This window comes from Heterodontus francisci, chromosome 20 (genome assembly GCF_036365525.1).
Source record: "Heterodontus francisci isolate sHetFra1 chromosome 20, sHetFra1.hap1, whole genome shotgun sequence".
NCBI classification, from domain to species: Eukaryota; Metazoa; Chordata; class Chondrichthyes; order Heterodontiformes; family Heterodontidae; genus Heterodontus; species Heterodontus francisci.
In genome coordinates, this window is record NC_090390.1 from 66,887,180 (window position 1) to 66,903,699 (window position 16,520).

The following is a 16,520-nucleotide window of genomic DNA, read 5'->3' on the forward strand; positions in this document are numbered from 1 at the left end:
AACATACAATGGAAATACTGATGTCAAAATACCAATGTGCCCTTCCAGTGATGGGCAGTTAATGTTGTTCCATCTTATCACTGAAATGGAAGCTCTTTCATATGACTTCAGCTTGTTAGTATTTTATAGTATTCATCACAATGTAGTCAGGGTTTGAATAGTTCCATTTATTTTACTAAAACCTACAAAAAGCTTGACCCAAAATTACACTGTGGAACATTATTGTCCAAACACTTAACGCATTCACCCAAGGTTCCCCGTTCCATTATTTTAATGGAGTGTTGACCCATTTAAAATAAACCTTTGTAACCAGAGCATCATTTAGGGGCTCTTGTTTCTGATCCATTCAGTAATATGTATTTAATATATAATCTATTGCCATCATTGTTTATACTATTCTCTTTTGTAAGTAGCAAAACCTGTACAAGTTTCCAAAACCAAGTTATTTTACCACTCAAAAATATAATGATTGAACTTAGTAAGATACACAATAGCACTGTCAGATAACAAAAGCAATTATTGTGTATGAAAACCATAATTGTACATCTTTTATTGTATTTTTCGAATTGGAATGAATTTACTGATCTATTTTTAATCCATCAAGCACAAAAGTAGAATAGTAGGTGCTGCAAAATGTACATTTTTTATTCGTTCCTGGGATGTGGACGTCGCTGGCCAGGCCAGCATTTATTGCCCATCCCTAACTGCCCTTGAGAAGATGGTGGGGAACTTTCTTCTTGAACTGTTGCAGTCAATGTGGGGTAGGTACACCCACAGTGCTGTTAGGAAGGGAGTTCCAGGATTTTGACCCAGCGACATTGAAGGAATGGCGACATAGTTCCAAGTCAGGATGGTGTGTAACTTGGAGGAGAACTTGCAGGTGGTGGTGTTCCCTTGTCCTTCTAGGTGGTAGAGATCACAGGTTTGGAAGGTGCTGTCGAAGGAGCCTTGGTGCATTGCTGCAGTGCATCTTGTAGATGATACACACTGTGCGTCGGTGGTGGAGGGAATGAGTGTTTGTGGATGGGGTGTCCAATTAAGCGGGCTGCTTTGTCCTGGATGTTGTCGAACTTCTAGAGTGTTGCTGGAGCAGCACCCATCCAGGCAAGTGGAGACAATTCCATCAGACTCCTGACTTGTGCCTTGTAGATGGTTGGACAGGCTTTGGGGAGTCAGGTGGTGAGTTACTCACCGCAGGATTCCTAGGCTCTGACCTGCTCTTGTAGCCATGGTGGTTCAAGAAAGAGTGCTGAAGGGCATGCCAGAAGCAGCACCAGGCATACCTCAAAATGAGGTGTCAACCTGGTGAAGCTACAACCCAAGAGTACTTGCATGCCAAACATCGTAAGCAGCATGCAATAGACAGAGCTAAGCGATCCCATAACCAATGGATTAGATATAAGCTCTGCAGTCCTGCCACATCCAGTTGTGGACAATTAAACAACTAACTGGAGGAGGTGGCTCCACAAATATCCCCATCCTCAATGATGGGGGAGCCCAGCATGTCACTGCAAAAGACAAGACAATTGTTGCATTTGCAACAATCTTCAGCCAGATGTGCCAAGTTGATGATCCATCTCGGCCCCCTCCTGAAGTCCCCAACACCACAGATGCCAATCTTCAGCCAATTCGATTCACCCCGCGTGATATCAAGAAACGACTGAAGGCACTGGATACTTCAAAGGCTGTGGGCCCTGACAAAGTTCCGGCAATAGTACTGAAAACCTGTGCTCCAGAACTTGCCGCACTCCTAGCCAAGCTGTTCCAGTACAGCTACAACACTGGCATCTACCCGGCAATGTAGAAAATTGCCCAGGTATGTCCTGTACACAAAAAGCAGGACAAGTACAACTCAGCCAATTACCGCCCCATCAGTATACTTTCAATCACCAGTAAAGTGATGGAAGGTGTCATCGACAGTACTATCAAGCGGCACTTGCTTAGCAATAACCTGTTCACTGACACTCAGTTTGGGTTCCGCCAAGGCCACTCAGCCCCTGATCTCATTACAGCCTTGGTTCAAACATGGACAAAAGAGCTGAACTCAAGAGGTGAGGTGAGAGTGACTGCCCTTGACATCAAGCCAGCTTTTGACCGAGTATGGCATCAAGGAGCCCTAGCAAAACTGAAGTCAATGGGAATCAGGGGGAAAACCCTCCACTGGTTGGAGTCGTACCTAGCGCAAAGAAGGATGGTTGTGGTCAATCATCTCAGCTCCAGGATATCACTGCAGGAGTTCTTCAGGGTAGTGTCCTAGGCCCAACCATCTTCAGCTGCTTCATCAATGACCTTCCTTCAGTCATAAGGTCAGAAGTGGGGATGTTCGCTGATGATTGCACAATATTCAGCAGCATTCATGACTCCTCAGATACTGAAGCAGTCCGCGTAGAAATGCAGCAAGACCTGGACAATATCCAGGCTTGGGCTGATAAGTGGCAAGTAACATTCACGCCACACAAGTGCCAGGCAATGGCATGTCCAACTAAAGCGAATCTAACTATCGCCCCTTGACATTCAATGACATTACAATCACTGAATCCCCCACTATCAACATCCTGGGGAGTTACCATTGACCAGAAACTGAACTGGAGTAGCCATATAAATACCATGGCTACAAGAGCAAGTCAGAGGTTAGGAATCCTGCGGTGAGTAACTCACCTCCTGACTCCCCAAAGCCAGTCCACCATCTACAAGGCACAAGTCAGGAGTGTGATGCAATACTCTCCACTTGCCCGGATGGGTGCTGCTCCAACAATTTGTACATCTGAAAACAAATTTGCTAGGTGACTGTACTAATTTTTATGTTTGACTTTGTCGAACAAAGCATACATTTATTTATCCCAACTTCATAGCTACAAGAATGATAACACATTAACTTTGAGATCAGTTACAGACTGGAAAAGGCTTTCTCTCACTTTTCTCTCACTCTGTCCAGAGGTAGAAGGTAGAAACTTCTCAGCTTGGGGTGTCAGTCAGGGAACAAAAGGGCTGTCTCCCTTGGGGTGATTTCAAGATTCCAGGATATGGGAGCCATTGTTACATGATAACAATGGAATGAGGTCCATTTTTATCAATAGGTGTTATTTCACACTTATTATTTTGGCCTTGGCTTCAGAGTCAGTCTGTCTGCAACAGTCTGTTAGCTCCATACCTGCAAATATGAGTTGTTAGCATGGAATGGGTTGTTTTCCATTTCAATATGTTTTCCTCAAAGCTAATTCAAATATGGATAATGGGTTTTATCTTCAACAGACAAACATGTTTATTGACAGTGCAGGAGGGGTCACCTGTCCTCTATTCCATTTGTCTGTGACACTTGTGTCCTTTTTTGTAGATCAGTTCAACAGTTGACTTTTATTTCATAATTCCGCCAGTTCATTTCATATTTCATCACTGTTCCCTCAGTGAGCATGACACCTCCCCACAAAAAGGGGAAAAAATGAAATTCCTTGGTATTTCATTTTTTATTGTTTCTTGATTTTCATAAAGAAAGACCTAGGATAGTACTCAGCTGCACACATTCATCCTATGCACTCCTCCGGCTTTCAGTCTTGCTTTCTTTACAGATTTCTGGTAGTACATTGTTTAAATTCTGGAAAGCACATTGGCAATAATGTTGTTCTTCCCAGCTATATTTACAATTTTCAGGTTGAATGCCTGGAGAAGTAAGCTCCATTGGATCAGTCTGGCATTTTTAACTTTGAATTTTTCCAGAATTGTGAAGTGGTTGTGATCAGTATAGATTCTAATTTCTCTGTGTCCATTATTTTCAGAAACTTTGAAATGTTGAAAGGCTAGTAGGAGTCCTAACACCTCTTTCTCTATTGTGGAATATTTTCTTTGGTGTTTGTTTATTTTTTTTTTTAAATAGCCAATTGGCCACTCAAGGCCTGAATAGTCATCTTGGAGTAAGACTGCTCCTACTCTGACATCAATACCCATTTAAAAGAGTTTGTTAAAATTTGGGGCTGCCAAACACTCCCTGGAACACACTTACACATAACAATTAGTTTCTAACTCTTTACAAATAATGTACAACACTTATGATTATGAAAAGAACCTGTGCTTTACCTCCTTGATGTGAATAGTAGAGTTCATTTTCTTTCATTCTCACTGCCATCTTATCTGAATCCTCTTGAGAATACTGGATGAAGGCAAGTTTCACAAAGGAAAGTTATGAAATTAGTCTTCATATTGGCACAAAAATAAACAAAAAAAGATATAAGTTCCACGGGATGTCATGTGTCAATTTATATCAAGTGCGGCAAAACACTGAATTGAGATTCTTTTACCCTACAAGCAAACTTCCATTTTTTTTTTTTGTTTTGAATTGAAACTGTTGGACGGAAGTTTCCTCCATCTCATTTAGATAAATCTTTATCTCTATAAATCTTTATATCTTTTGATTCTTAATCTTTGAAATATTTTGTGAAAGTGAAACCAATAGGCTTTACACAAATTGGCACAAATCAGAATGTATTACTTCTACAATGTCTCCCACTGACACTACTGTACTAAGCAGTGGTAGCCTAGCATAAGTCACTAGGACTAATTTTGTATTCCTGTGTTCCCAGTACGGAACAATGGTTATGGCAAGCACATTATGAGAAACGTCAGGTGCACGGCTCATTATTTACCACCCATTTTCTTTTGTTATGTTATTGTACTTGAAGCGATAAGCAGTTTTTTTGAAAATTATCTTCTATTCATTCATACATTTCATATAAAATAAGCCAGTTTTGTTGGTTTACAATCTATCCTCAATAGAGTGGTTTATAATCCCCCTCTGAGAAGACAAGGGAATGCATGTGGTAGTATGTGTTAGATCATAGTACCCAGTACGAGCAGTGAACAGTGCACAATTCAGGTGCATGGCTCATTATTTTCCATTAAAATGAACTGACAGAAAGTTGCTGCCTGCGATTATCTGTGAGAAATGCTCTCTACCAGAAGCACGGGGGCTGTAAATTGGCCCTTGTGACTTCAGGAGAAAAGGGAAGGAAATTGGAAATGAATAAATTTAAATAAAAGGATAAAGAAGCAGTGCTTTACTGCTGTTTATGTGATGGATTGTAACAGTCAAATAAAACATCATGTAACTTCTCTCATAGTGCATTAACAAAGTCCCCATAACCATGGTTCTATAGTAGCTGTTTTCTCAGGTTCACTCTCATAAGTGAACTTTGCATCCTCTATCATCAGGAGTATATCTTTACTATCCAGTATTTAGTTAAATTATGGTAGGACCTGGGGACTGCAACAATAAACTCTTCATTGTTTGTACTGGGTACTATGATCTCATGCATCCTAACACATGCATTCACTTATCTTCTCAGAAGGGGAATTGCAAACCGCTCTACTGAGGACAGATTGATTGTAAACCAACAAACTGGTTTATTTTATATAAAATGTGTGAATGAACAGAATACAATTTTCAAAATATTTGTTTATTGCTTAATGTACAATAACGTACCAAAATGCATACTCTTGCTGCTGCTATGGGCTAAACTTACTGGAAAGTTACCATTCCAAACTAAATGGAACTAACCTCAATTACAAGCAGTACATATTGCTTTCTCAGCTCGGAGTCCTTCAACTTCCCTCTAGCTGTCTAGGGAGCAATATCTTTGTGTGGTTGGTAGCTTCAGACTCAAACTAACTGCCTTCTAGATGGAGAGAGAGGAAATAAAGCTTCCTTCATCACTCCCTTGCATGTCAGTGTTGGGGATTAGTCTGCTGAGCTGTCATCAGTTGCTACCTTGAATGAAATGTTGCCGCCTTCATCGGGTCACTTGTGGCCCCAGTCCATTCAGCTAAGCCTTCCTGCCAGGCATATTGAATGAAAACCCAGGGTACCAACTGCTGTAGGATGTGCTCAACAATGTCAAATTGTCTCAACACTATCACATTAGGCAAAAGTAAGCAGTTTTAATGGTTCTCCCATTTTCTTCCAGGACAGTCCATTAACATTCCAAATCCCTTGTGTATCAATAGCAGTTGCTTTTTGTAAACTGAACCCTGGTATTATATCAACAACATAATACAAATGGAAACCAGAAATTTCTTCTAAGCCAAAAATGTAAATGTCTCAAAATGTCACACTTCTGTTAGTGGATATCTTCAATATGTTTGTAATAGAAACAATATGAAGAGTCCATTATCTAATGATGAAACAAAAAAAGAGGGTGTATGATGTATGTCAGGTGAATTCTTCAAGTGAGAACCAAGCCAAATACAATAAGTTGACAGGGGAGGTGAATAGGAAAATAAGACTGGCAAAGAGAGAATATGATAATAGAATGGGAGTCAACAAAAAAAGAACCCCAAAATCTTCTACCAGCATGCAAATAATAAGCTGGCAGTAAGAGGTGAAGTGGGGCTTATGAGGAACAAGGAGGGTAATGTATGGTTAGAGGCACAGGGCAAGGTTAGAATACTTTAATGAGTACTTTGTATCAGTGCTCACAAAAGAAGAGGAATCTGACAAAATATCAGTAGAAGCAGAGAGAGTAGAAGCAATGGATAGGGTAAAAATTGAGAGGGAAGAGGTACTGGAAAGGCTAGCTATGCTTAGCGTAGATAAGTCACCTGGTCATGTTCCCTCTAGGGTAATAGGTAGGAGCAACAAGCCAAGAGAACCATGGATGACCAGAAACATTCAGGGTACGATGAGATGGAAAAGAGAGGCTTTTAGCAAATACAAGGAGAGCAAATCAACGGAAGCATTAGTGGAGTACAGAAAGTGTAGGATGGAGCTTAAGAAAGCAATTAGGAGAGCAAAGAGGGGATATGAGAAAGCTCTGGCTGGTAAAAGTAAGGAAAATCCCAAGATATTCTATAAGTATATCAATGGGAAGAGGATAAACAGGGAAAGAGTAGGACCCATTAGGGACCAAGGGGGAAATTTGTGGGTGGAGCCAGAGGACGTTGGTAGGGTGTTGAACGAATACTTCACATCTGTCTTCACCCAAGAGAATGAGGATGTAGATATGGAACTTAGAGAGCGAGACTGTGAGGTTCTTGAGCAAATTGTCATAGGGAGTGACAAGGTATTGGAGGTTTTGGAAGGCTTAAAAGTGGACAAATATCCAGGTCCAGATGATTTGTGTCCCAGTATGCTGTGGGAGGCGAGGGTAGAGATTGCAGGGGCTCTGACTCTAATTTTTAATTCCTCTCTGGCCACGGGGGAGGTGCCAGAGGACTGGAGAACAGCTAATGTGGTCCCACTATTTAAGAAGGGTTGTAGAGATAAGCCAGGGAACTACAGAACAGTGAGTCTCATGTCAGTGGTAGGGAAACTATTGGAGAAAATTCTGAAGGAGAGAATCTATCTCCACTTGGAGAGGCAAAATTTGATTAGGAATAGTCAGCATGGCTTTGTCAGAGGGAAGTCATGCCTAACAAATTTGATTGAATTTTTTGAGCATGTGACCAGGTGTGTAGATGAGGGTAGTGCAGTTGATGTAGTTTACATGGATTTCAGCAAAGCCTTTCACAAGGTTCCACATGGGAGACTTATCAAGAAAGCAAATGCACATGGGATACAAGGTAACTTGATAAAGTGGATTCAAAATTGGCTTAGCTGTAGGAGACAGAGAGTGATGAAAGACGGCTGTTTTAGTGACTGGAAGCCAGTGTCCAGTGGCGTACCACAGGGATCTGTGCTGGCTCCCCTATTGTTTGTCATTTATATAAACGACATAGATGACTATGTGGGGGGTAGGATCAGTAAGTTCGCAGATGACACAAAGATTGGCTGAGTGGTTAACAGTGAGGTGGAGTGTCTTAGGTTACAGGAAGATATAGACGGGATGGTCAAATGGGCAGAAAAGTGGCAGACGGAATTTAATGCTGAAAAGTGTGAGGTGATACACTTTGGAAGGAGTAATATGAGATGGAAGTATTCAATGAATGGCCTGACACCGGGAAGTTCCGAGGAACAAAGGGACCTTGGCGTGTTTGTCCATAGTACTCTGAAGGCAGAAGGGCAGGTTAATAGGGTGGTGAAAAAGGCATATGGGACACGCCTTTATCAATCGAGGCATAGATTGCAAAAGCAGGGAGGTCATGTTAGAGTTGTACAGAACTTTGGTAAGGCCACAGCTGGAGTACTGTGTGCAATTCTGGTCGCCACATTATAGGAAGGATGTGATTGCATTGGAGGGGCTGCAGAGACGATTCACCAGGATGTTGCCTGGGATGGAACATTTAAGCCATGAAGAGAGGTTGGATAGGCTTGGGTTGTTTTCGCTGGAGCAGAGAAGACTGAGGAGTGACCTGATTGAGGTGTACAAGATTATGAGGGGCATGGACAGGGTGGATAGGGAGCAGCTGTTCCCCTTAGTTGAAGGGTCAGTTACGAGGGGTCACAAGTTTAAGGTGAGGGGTGGGAGGTTTAAGGGGAATTTAAGGAAGAACCTTTTTACCCAGAGGGTGGTGACAGTCTGGAATGCCCTGCCTGGGAGGGTGGTAGAGGCAGGTTGCCTCACATCCTTTAAAAAGTACCTGGATGAGCACTTGGCACGTCATAACATTCAATGCTATGGGCCAAGTGCTGGCAAATGGGATTAGGTAGATAGGTCAGGTGTCTTTAATGCATCGGTGCAGACTCGATGGGCTGAAGGGCCTCTTCTGCACTGTATTATTCTGTGATTCTGTGATTCTGCTTGCATCCCAGGTTGCTAAAGGAAGTCGGGGTGGAGACAGCAGAAGGGCTTGCCATAATATTTCAATCTTCCCTGGATATAGGGGAGGTGCCAGAGGATTGGAGAGTGGCAAATGTGACACCTTTAATCAAGGAAGAGTGTAAGGACAGTTCTCGAAACTACAGGCCAGTTAGTTTAACATCAGTGGTAGGTAAAGTTTTAGAAACAATAATCAGGGGGAAAAAGAAAATCAACAGGCACGGAGAGGTTTGAGTTAATTAAGGATAGCCAGCACAGATTTGTAAAAGCAGATCATTCTTGACTAATCTAATTGAATTTTTTAATGTGAAGTAACAGAAGGGAATGCGGAGGATATTGTCTATATGGATTTTAAGAAAGCGTTTAATAAAGTACCACATAAAATGCTGGTTAACAAAATTGAGGCTCATGGAATAGAAGGCTCAGTGTCCAATTGGATAAAAAATTGGCTCAAGGACAGAAAACAGCGATTTGTGGTAATTGGTTGTTTTTCAGACTGGAGGATGAAAGACAGTGGTGTTTCCAAGGGGTATATATAAAAATGACTTGGACCTTGGCACACAGAGTAGAATTTCAAAATTTGTAAATAATACCAAACTTGGAGGAGTGGCAAACAGTCAGGATGATATGAACACCTGCAACAGGATATAGATAGGCTAGAAGAATGGGCAGACAAGTGGCAGATGGAATTTAATACAGACAAGTGTGAGGTGATGCATTTTGGCAGAAGGGATGGGGGATGCAATATAGACTTAATGGCACAGTTCTAAACAGCATACAAGAATGGAGAGACCTGGGGAGTGAATGTGCGTTGATCTTTGAAGGTGGCAGGACATATTGAGAGAGTGGTTAGCAAAGCATTTGGGATCTTGGGCTCCATAAATAGAGACATTGAGTACAAAAGCAGGGAAGTTATGCTAAACCTTTATAAAGCTCCAATTAGGCCCCAACTGAAGTATTGCATCCAGTTCTTGTCACCACACTTTAGAAAGGATGTGAGGATCCTTGAGAGGGTGCAGAGGAGGTTTACCAGAATGGTTCCAGGAATGAAGGATTTTAGTTACAAGGTTAGGTTGGAAAAGCTGGGATTGTTCTACCTGGAGCAGAGGAGATGGAGGAGAGATTTGGTAGATGTGTACAAGATTATGACAGGATTCGGTAAGTTAAATAAGGAAAAACTGTTCCTTGTACCATCAGTTAATGGGAATAGGGGACGCAGATTGAAGGTTTTAGGCAAGAGATGCAGGGGGAATGTGAGGAAGAACTTTTTTTTGTAATGCAGTGAGCGGTAATGACCTGGAACTTGCTTCCCACGAGGGTGGTGGAAGTAGAGATAATGATTTCAGAAAGAAATTTGGCAGGCACTTGAAGGAAATAAACTTGCATGGCTACGAGGATTGGGACTGACTGGATTGCTCTTCAGACAGGCAGCGTGGACTCAATAGGCCGAATGGCCTCCTTCTATGCCATAAATGACTATGACTCTATTGATTGAGTGATGTCAAAATTACTTTGTTTTTCCCACATGCATTTTCACCACCTTCCTAAAAACAATTGTTATATTTTAAATGTTAATATAAGTGTCCAAAATATTTTTCATGCACTGTTTGAAATTACATGTACCAACATTTTATTTTATCTTTCTCCTCTTCTTTTGGCTCTCTGTACTAATCATCATTCCCGGCTCAGAGAAGGAACGGTTATCAGTTCCCCAGTATCTAGCAATGCCTATCTTGATAGTGGTAGTGTGATAAAGTCTATTTGTAGACAGTGTAAGGTTAGCTTAGAACGTCCACAAATGAGTGTCCAGGTTTATTGACAGTTGTAGAGAGGTAGCAGATCCAGGAGCTGTCTCAAGGGTAGTGTATCAGCAGGCGCACTGTTAAAGATTATTCAGTGGAAACAAAGGGATATAAATATGTCTTGGGCAGTGGAATGAAATAGGCAATGGTGAATTGGCAGCTCGTTTTACACAACGCCCGATTTTCTTTTCCATTGAAGTCAATAGTGCAAAACGGGCTGCCGATTCACTGTTTGATTTGTACAACTGACCAAAATGAATTCATACTCCCAGAAGGCCGGCCAAGAATAAGTGGAGAGTGGACCCTAAGTCAGCAGAGCTTGATCCCAGAGTCCACTGGAGATGAGTAGTGGTCTTGGTTGTTAGCAGTGCCCTCCAGTTCCTATGCATCTTCATAAGTAAAACTGACCAAATAATGCATGATTGTCAAAGTTAGTCTCAGAAATAGAAAAAGGTGGGGTACAGTCAACCTTACTATTGGAAATATTTAGTGTATTCCACTGTTACTTACAAGATATTCCATTTCTAACACTTGCAAAAGGAGTTTAACTGAAAAAATGTCATTTTAAGTAAGGAAATTAGGTGAAGATTGCTAATGCATGATTTTTACTTCCATTGTAATTTCTCTGCATGGATATATTATGCTACTTTCATCATGTACTTGAGTCCCCATTAGGAAGATTATGTAAATGTGATTACTGAATATTTTGTACTCTGTGAAACTTGTCTAAAGGTTTTCCCTGATTTTAATTATGCAATTCTTAAAATATTAAAAAGATAATAGTGGCATTGCAGGCAACACCTTATTTTTATCTGAATTGCCTAAGAGTATGAAAGCCCTAAAGACTATTTTATTTTTTATACAATGTGTAACTAAGTAATACCAACAACCATGTACTTAATGAAATGAATTCTCTACGAGTTTTCTCCTAAACCATCTTTATCAGTATACCAAAGTATTTGTAATAGCTCTGAAAATTGTGTGGTAACAGATTGACTTCAAAACTTAACTCAGTGTGTGACTACGTGCTAGAAATAGGAGATCAAGAAGATTGTGCAAAAGAATGGAATCTCTGGTTGAATACAGTAATATATATGGAGCCCAGAAGGAGGCCATTCAGCCCATTATGTCTGTACTGGCTGAAAGAAAGATAGCCAGCCTAATTTCACCTTCCAACTCTTGATCTATAGTCCTGTAAGTTACAGCACCTAAAGTGCATATCCAAGTGCTTTTAAATACGATGAGGATTTCTGCCTCCACCACCCTTTTAAGCAGTGATTTCCAGGCCCCCACCACTCTCTGGTGAAAAAATTACTCCTCACTCCCCTCTACTCTTTCTACTTAAATCTATGCTCCCTCTCCGCTAACACAAATAGGTCCTTCCTATCCATTCTATCTAGGTTCCTCACAATTTTATTCATCTCAGTTAAGTCTTCCCTCTGCCTCCTCTGCTCCAAAGAAAACATCCCCAGCTTGTCCAATCTTTCCTCATAGCTAAAATTTTCCATTCCTAGTACCAACCTCGTAAATGTGCTCTGTACCCTTTCTAGTGTGATCACATCTTTCCTATAACCTGCACAGGAAATGGGCTTAATGCTAGTTGCAGACATGGACCAAGGACAACTCTGGGGTACCTTAACCAGCTGGCATGCAGTGTTCTTCCGGTGCAAATGAACCTGTGCACCTCTTAGCACCTGTTTTTTGCTTGAAAAATGGGCTGTGCACAAATTTCTAGGCCAATTACTCACAAAAAGAAGCTTCACTGTGATCCTCTTAAAACCTAAGCCTTCTTTTTAAGTCAAAAAAATCATTACATACATTTAGTAAAACCACTATATGTTTTATTGCATGCTTCTTTTAGAAGAACACATGACACAGGTAAGAGCAAGTTATAAACCATATGCTTTTGTGGTCAAAGTAAACTGGTGACATCTTAAGCTCACTGCATACTATTAATCCTACCCATCCAGTGGAAACTGGGCAGGTGGGCATTAAAATGCCCCTGGTGACTTACCCACCATTTTACTGCCTGCTTTGTGCCATTCCTGATTTTAACTTGCTCTTCTGGGAAGCTATTAAAGGCTGCAACCTGAAGTCTGCATGACCTTTGTTTAAAAATCCAGATCAGGGTCTGATGAAGTCATTGGGCTTTGACTGCAATTTTAACTCTGGCCTGAGTGAGGAAGCCACTGTAGCTCTCTCTCTGTCCAGGTGAAAACAGCGGGAAAAGAATATGGGACTAGAAGAGGCCATTGAAGGAAGTTGATTACTTTCCTTGTGTGTCCAGAGGCCTTATCCAGGCTCCACAGGTTTCCCCTGCCAAACGCACCCTTTCCTCCCACCAGCCAGCTTTCTGGTTGTTTGTGCAAGGCAGCTGACTTGCACCATGCAGATGGTGCTTAGGAGTTAAAATTGCCCAGACCGCACACTGCCAATGCTGAACCCATTTGGCACCCTTGGCCACCCAAATCCCAATTCCATTTAAAATTCCCCCTTGTGAGTCAGAAGGGTCTCATACAGCTGAGTTGTCGCCCTTTGTGAGTCTTTCATAGCACATAGGTTAGTGAGTGAGTATGTCTGTGTAGAATAAGTTACCAGTAAAAGGCTCTCGACTGCCTGGTAATTTCAGAGCTTCAGGCAGAGTCCATAGATTCCACGTTGCAGTGGACATATGTCCCACAAATGTTATATGCATGCTTGTTGTGTAGTGGGCTGCCTTCCATCATGGGGAGAAAGGATCTTCTTGTGGCTAGCCGAGATAGCTGCATGAGCTTACAAACTGCAATGCCTAACCAATGTCTTTTGATATACTTAGTTTTCCCTACTATTCTTTCCAACCTTGCTGAAGCCCTGGACCATAGATCTCAGTCCTTCACCTAGGTTCAGCATATCTACTTAAATCTTGTCCCACAGCCAGCAGTGCCTTTCATCTGTTCTTTACTGGATTTAAATTTTGAATTTTAAAAATTACATTCAAATGTCATGCAGTATGCAGGTAGAGCAATTGATCCATAACAATTTAGTAGTAAAGAAAGATGTAACTTTAACTTATTTTAAAAATATCAATATTTTATCTCGTCATTTAGTGGATGGGAAAAAGATAACTGGCCATCAAGGCATCAGTTAAGTCGCATTCAATCACATGTAGCTTTCTGGGTGGAATGTATCCTTATTCCTTGGTGGTCTAATGATGGATTTGCATCTCGTTCAGTCAGTCTAGGACTAGCATATTTTTCCCCCAGATAGTTTGAGCTTTATTTATGGATTTTATGAAGACTTGAATTTTGATATTCTAAATCCTAATGCCACAGAAACACCAAAAGCCATCCTCAACGTACATTAGCTGTTCAGGACGACGTGCACATTGTGAATTCCCTCAGCACTGCATTAAAGTTCTAAAGACGTTTTCATATGATAAAGGTGTATAATATAATTATTTTAATATTTCTTACTTCTAATGTGTACCATATTTATATTACATACCATGCAAATTATTATGTCTTATACTCAATATTACTTACTTGAAAAGCAGTCTCTGTGAGTTTCTGTACCCATTCTTTGCAGTCCGATTTTTCAGTTGAAAATGTATACAGTTTCGTGGTCGTCTCCACTGAGAAGGCGCTTGAATCCTTTGAGCTGTTTTCTGCGACAAGCTCAGATATTCTGACACAGTCGCTCATTCGAATGAACTTTCTGTCTATCCTTCTTGTAATCTGCTTCTCTGATAAAATTGAGCCCTCTTTGAACTCAAAGTACTCAAGACGAGCAGCAGACTGATTGCTCTGGGAGTAGAGAATAAGCCAAACTCTCTTCCATTTCTGTGGGGGTAAAGTGTGAATTCTAGTATATATTTTAAGACAGAATCAGGAGGTACGCAGCTGTTTAATTTAGATCATTCATTTGCGAATCTTAAAGCAGTGAAGTACAAATCTCAAAAAAAGTAGATATACCCAACCCCTTGTGCTGTGAACCATCCACAAATACACTGACATTCAGTAAACAGTAAAGAAATTAGTGGATCCAAGGATTTCGCGTGTGAACGTGCATCTGGTACATTCTGTTTGCAAGCAGTAATTTCATGCAGAAGTGTTTGGCAACTTTTGTTTAATGTGCTCGCCAAACACGCAACTGGATCACTTAAACTACGCCGATATGTGTCACTGATTCGCAATACTTTCACGCAAACTAAAAAGATATCACCCTCCCTAGGGTTGACATTTTTTAAAAAAGCACGCTAATTTTTGACCATAGCAAGTAGATTTGCTTTCTCGTTTAAAAGGACAGGATTTAAAAGTCAGGATTTTACAAAACACTGTAAATAATTATAAAAGCAAAATACTGCAGATGCTGGAAATCTGAAATAAAAACAAGAAATGCTGGAACCACTCAGCAGGTCTGGCAGCATCTGTGGAAAGAGAAGCAGAGTTAACGTTTCGGGTGAAGGGTCACTGACCCGAAACGTTAACTCTGCTTCTCTTTCCACAGATGCTGCCAGACCTGCTGAGTAGTTCCAGCATTTCTTGTTCCTGTAAATAATTAGCATGCATGGTGTCAATAAATGGATCAAACCAAAAATAAAAATACCACAAATGTCTATAAAACTAATGTACATTCCTAGAAATGTCCCTTTTGTTAGGAGATATATCTAACTATATCCACGTATTAATTATGATCCCCAGCATGTGAGGTTTGCAGATCTGCCTGCATCAAAATCCAAGTTTGTCGCCACATCCCCGGGAAAAACTGTTAGATCAATATCCGTATCTAGCGCAAGATATGTTGGGTATGGAAGTAAAGTAAGATACCTTCCTGAACTTTTGCTGCTGCATGTAGAGCAGACCTTCTTTTACCGTGTCTTCCATAGCTGTGTATTGTCTCACAAACCTTTTGAGTGTTTAATTTGGTTGTGGCGGATATGCTTTGTTTCCGCTTCGAGTTTCCGTTAGTTTCCAAAAGCAAAGCAGCTGCTTATACACCAGAGGTATTAGGGGAGGCGCTTTATTTTCATTGTTTTTTCAGTATAAAATTGAGGCATTTAGGGCAGTAAGCGATTGAGGCTCTGGCAGATGAGATCTGATTTGTGTTCCTATTAACTGAGTGCTGAGACTTGGTGAGGGTTATTTTGGACCAAGGATGGAAAAGTCACTAAATGAGTGCAGTGCTAGTAAGCCTAGCCTGTTTCAAAATCTGGTTGTAGTGCACTATTTTGGTCCTACTTGTTGATCATCGTAATTTGAACTCGCCTGGAGGTGCTAAACAGACACCTGCAGGTTTAACACTTAAGTGCTGATTAGATGCAATTTTCACCTTGCATCCACATTCAAGGTATGGGGTGCTCTGGCTGGCACACAGCTCCAGCAGCAATGTTTCCCCTCATGGGGGAATCTAGAACCAGGGGGCACAGTTTCAAAATAAGGGGCTTCCTTTTTAAGACCTGAGATGAAGAGAACTTTCTTCTCTCAGAGGGTTGTTAATTTTTGGAATTCTCTACTCCTGAGAGCAGAGGAGGCCTGGGTCATTGAATATATTCAAGGCTGAGCTAGACAGATTTTTGATCTACAAGGGAGTCAAGGGTTATGGGGGGCAGGCAGGAAAGTGGAGTTAAGGCCAGAATCAGATCAGTCATGATCTTATTAAATGGCGGAGCAGGCTCGAGGGGCTGCATGGCCTACTCCTGCTCCTAATTCTTATGTTAAGGGGCCAGGAGACCCTCCAGACACACGGTGATAAGGCAATGGGAGCAGCTAGCCATGGAGGTCAATGCGAGAAGTTTAGATCTAAGGACCTGGAGGCAGTGGTGCAACAAGTTTAATGATCTTACAAGAATGGTTAAGGTCAGTGAATGCATCTTCAAATGCCATATCTTAGCAATAGCACCATTAGCCTCAGCTACTGCTAAAATCACCACACCACCGCCCCCCCCCCCCCCCCCATTACTCACCTACCAACAATCTCTGTCTATCAAGACTCATACCTAACATACATATGGTTCACGTCACCCTCACACACTTAGCACTGTTGCAGGCGTCACACT

The 16,520-nt window shown here is 41.3% G+C and overlaps 1 protein-coding gene across 1 annotated transcript in view; it reads right to left on the bottom strand.

Moving 5' to 3' along the window:
* The window catches only part of LOC137380705 (docking protein 1-like), a 31,526-nt gene extending 16,147 nt beyond the window's left edge, over positions 1–15,379 (bottom strand). Inside the window, exons 1-3 of the mRNA XM_068052972.1 lie at positions 15,292–15,379; positions 14,008–14,304; positions 4,072–4,144 (exon numbers count right to left, since the gene is read on the bottom strand). Coding sequence (XP_067909073.1) covers positions 4,072–4,144; positions 14,008–14,304; positions 15,292–15,348 — 427 coding nt within the window. The 5' untranslated portion in view covers positions 15,349–15,379. The remainder of the gene's footprint in view (positions 1–4,071; positions 4,145–14,007; positions 14,305–15,291) is intronic.
* Positions 15,380–16,520: the final 1,141 nt, after the last annotated feature.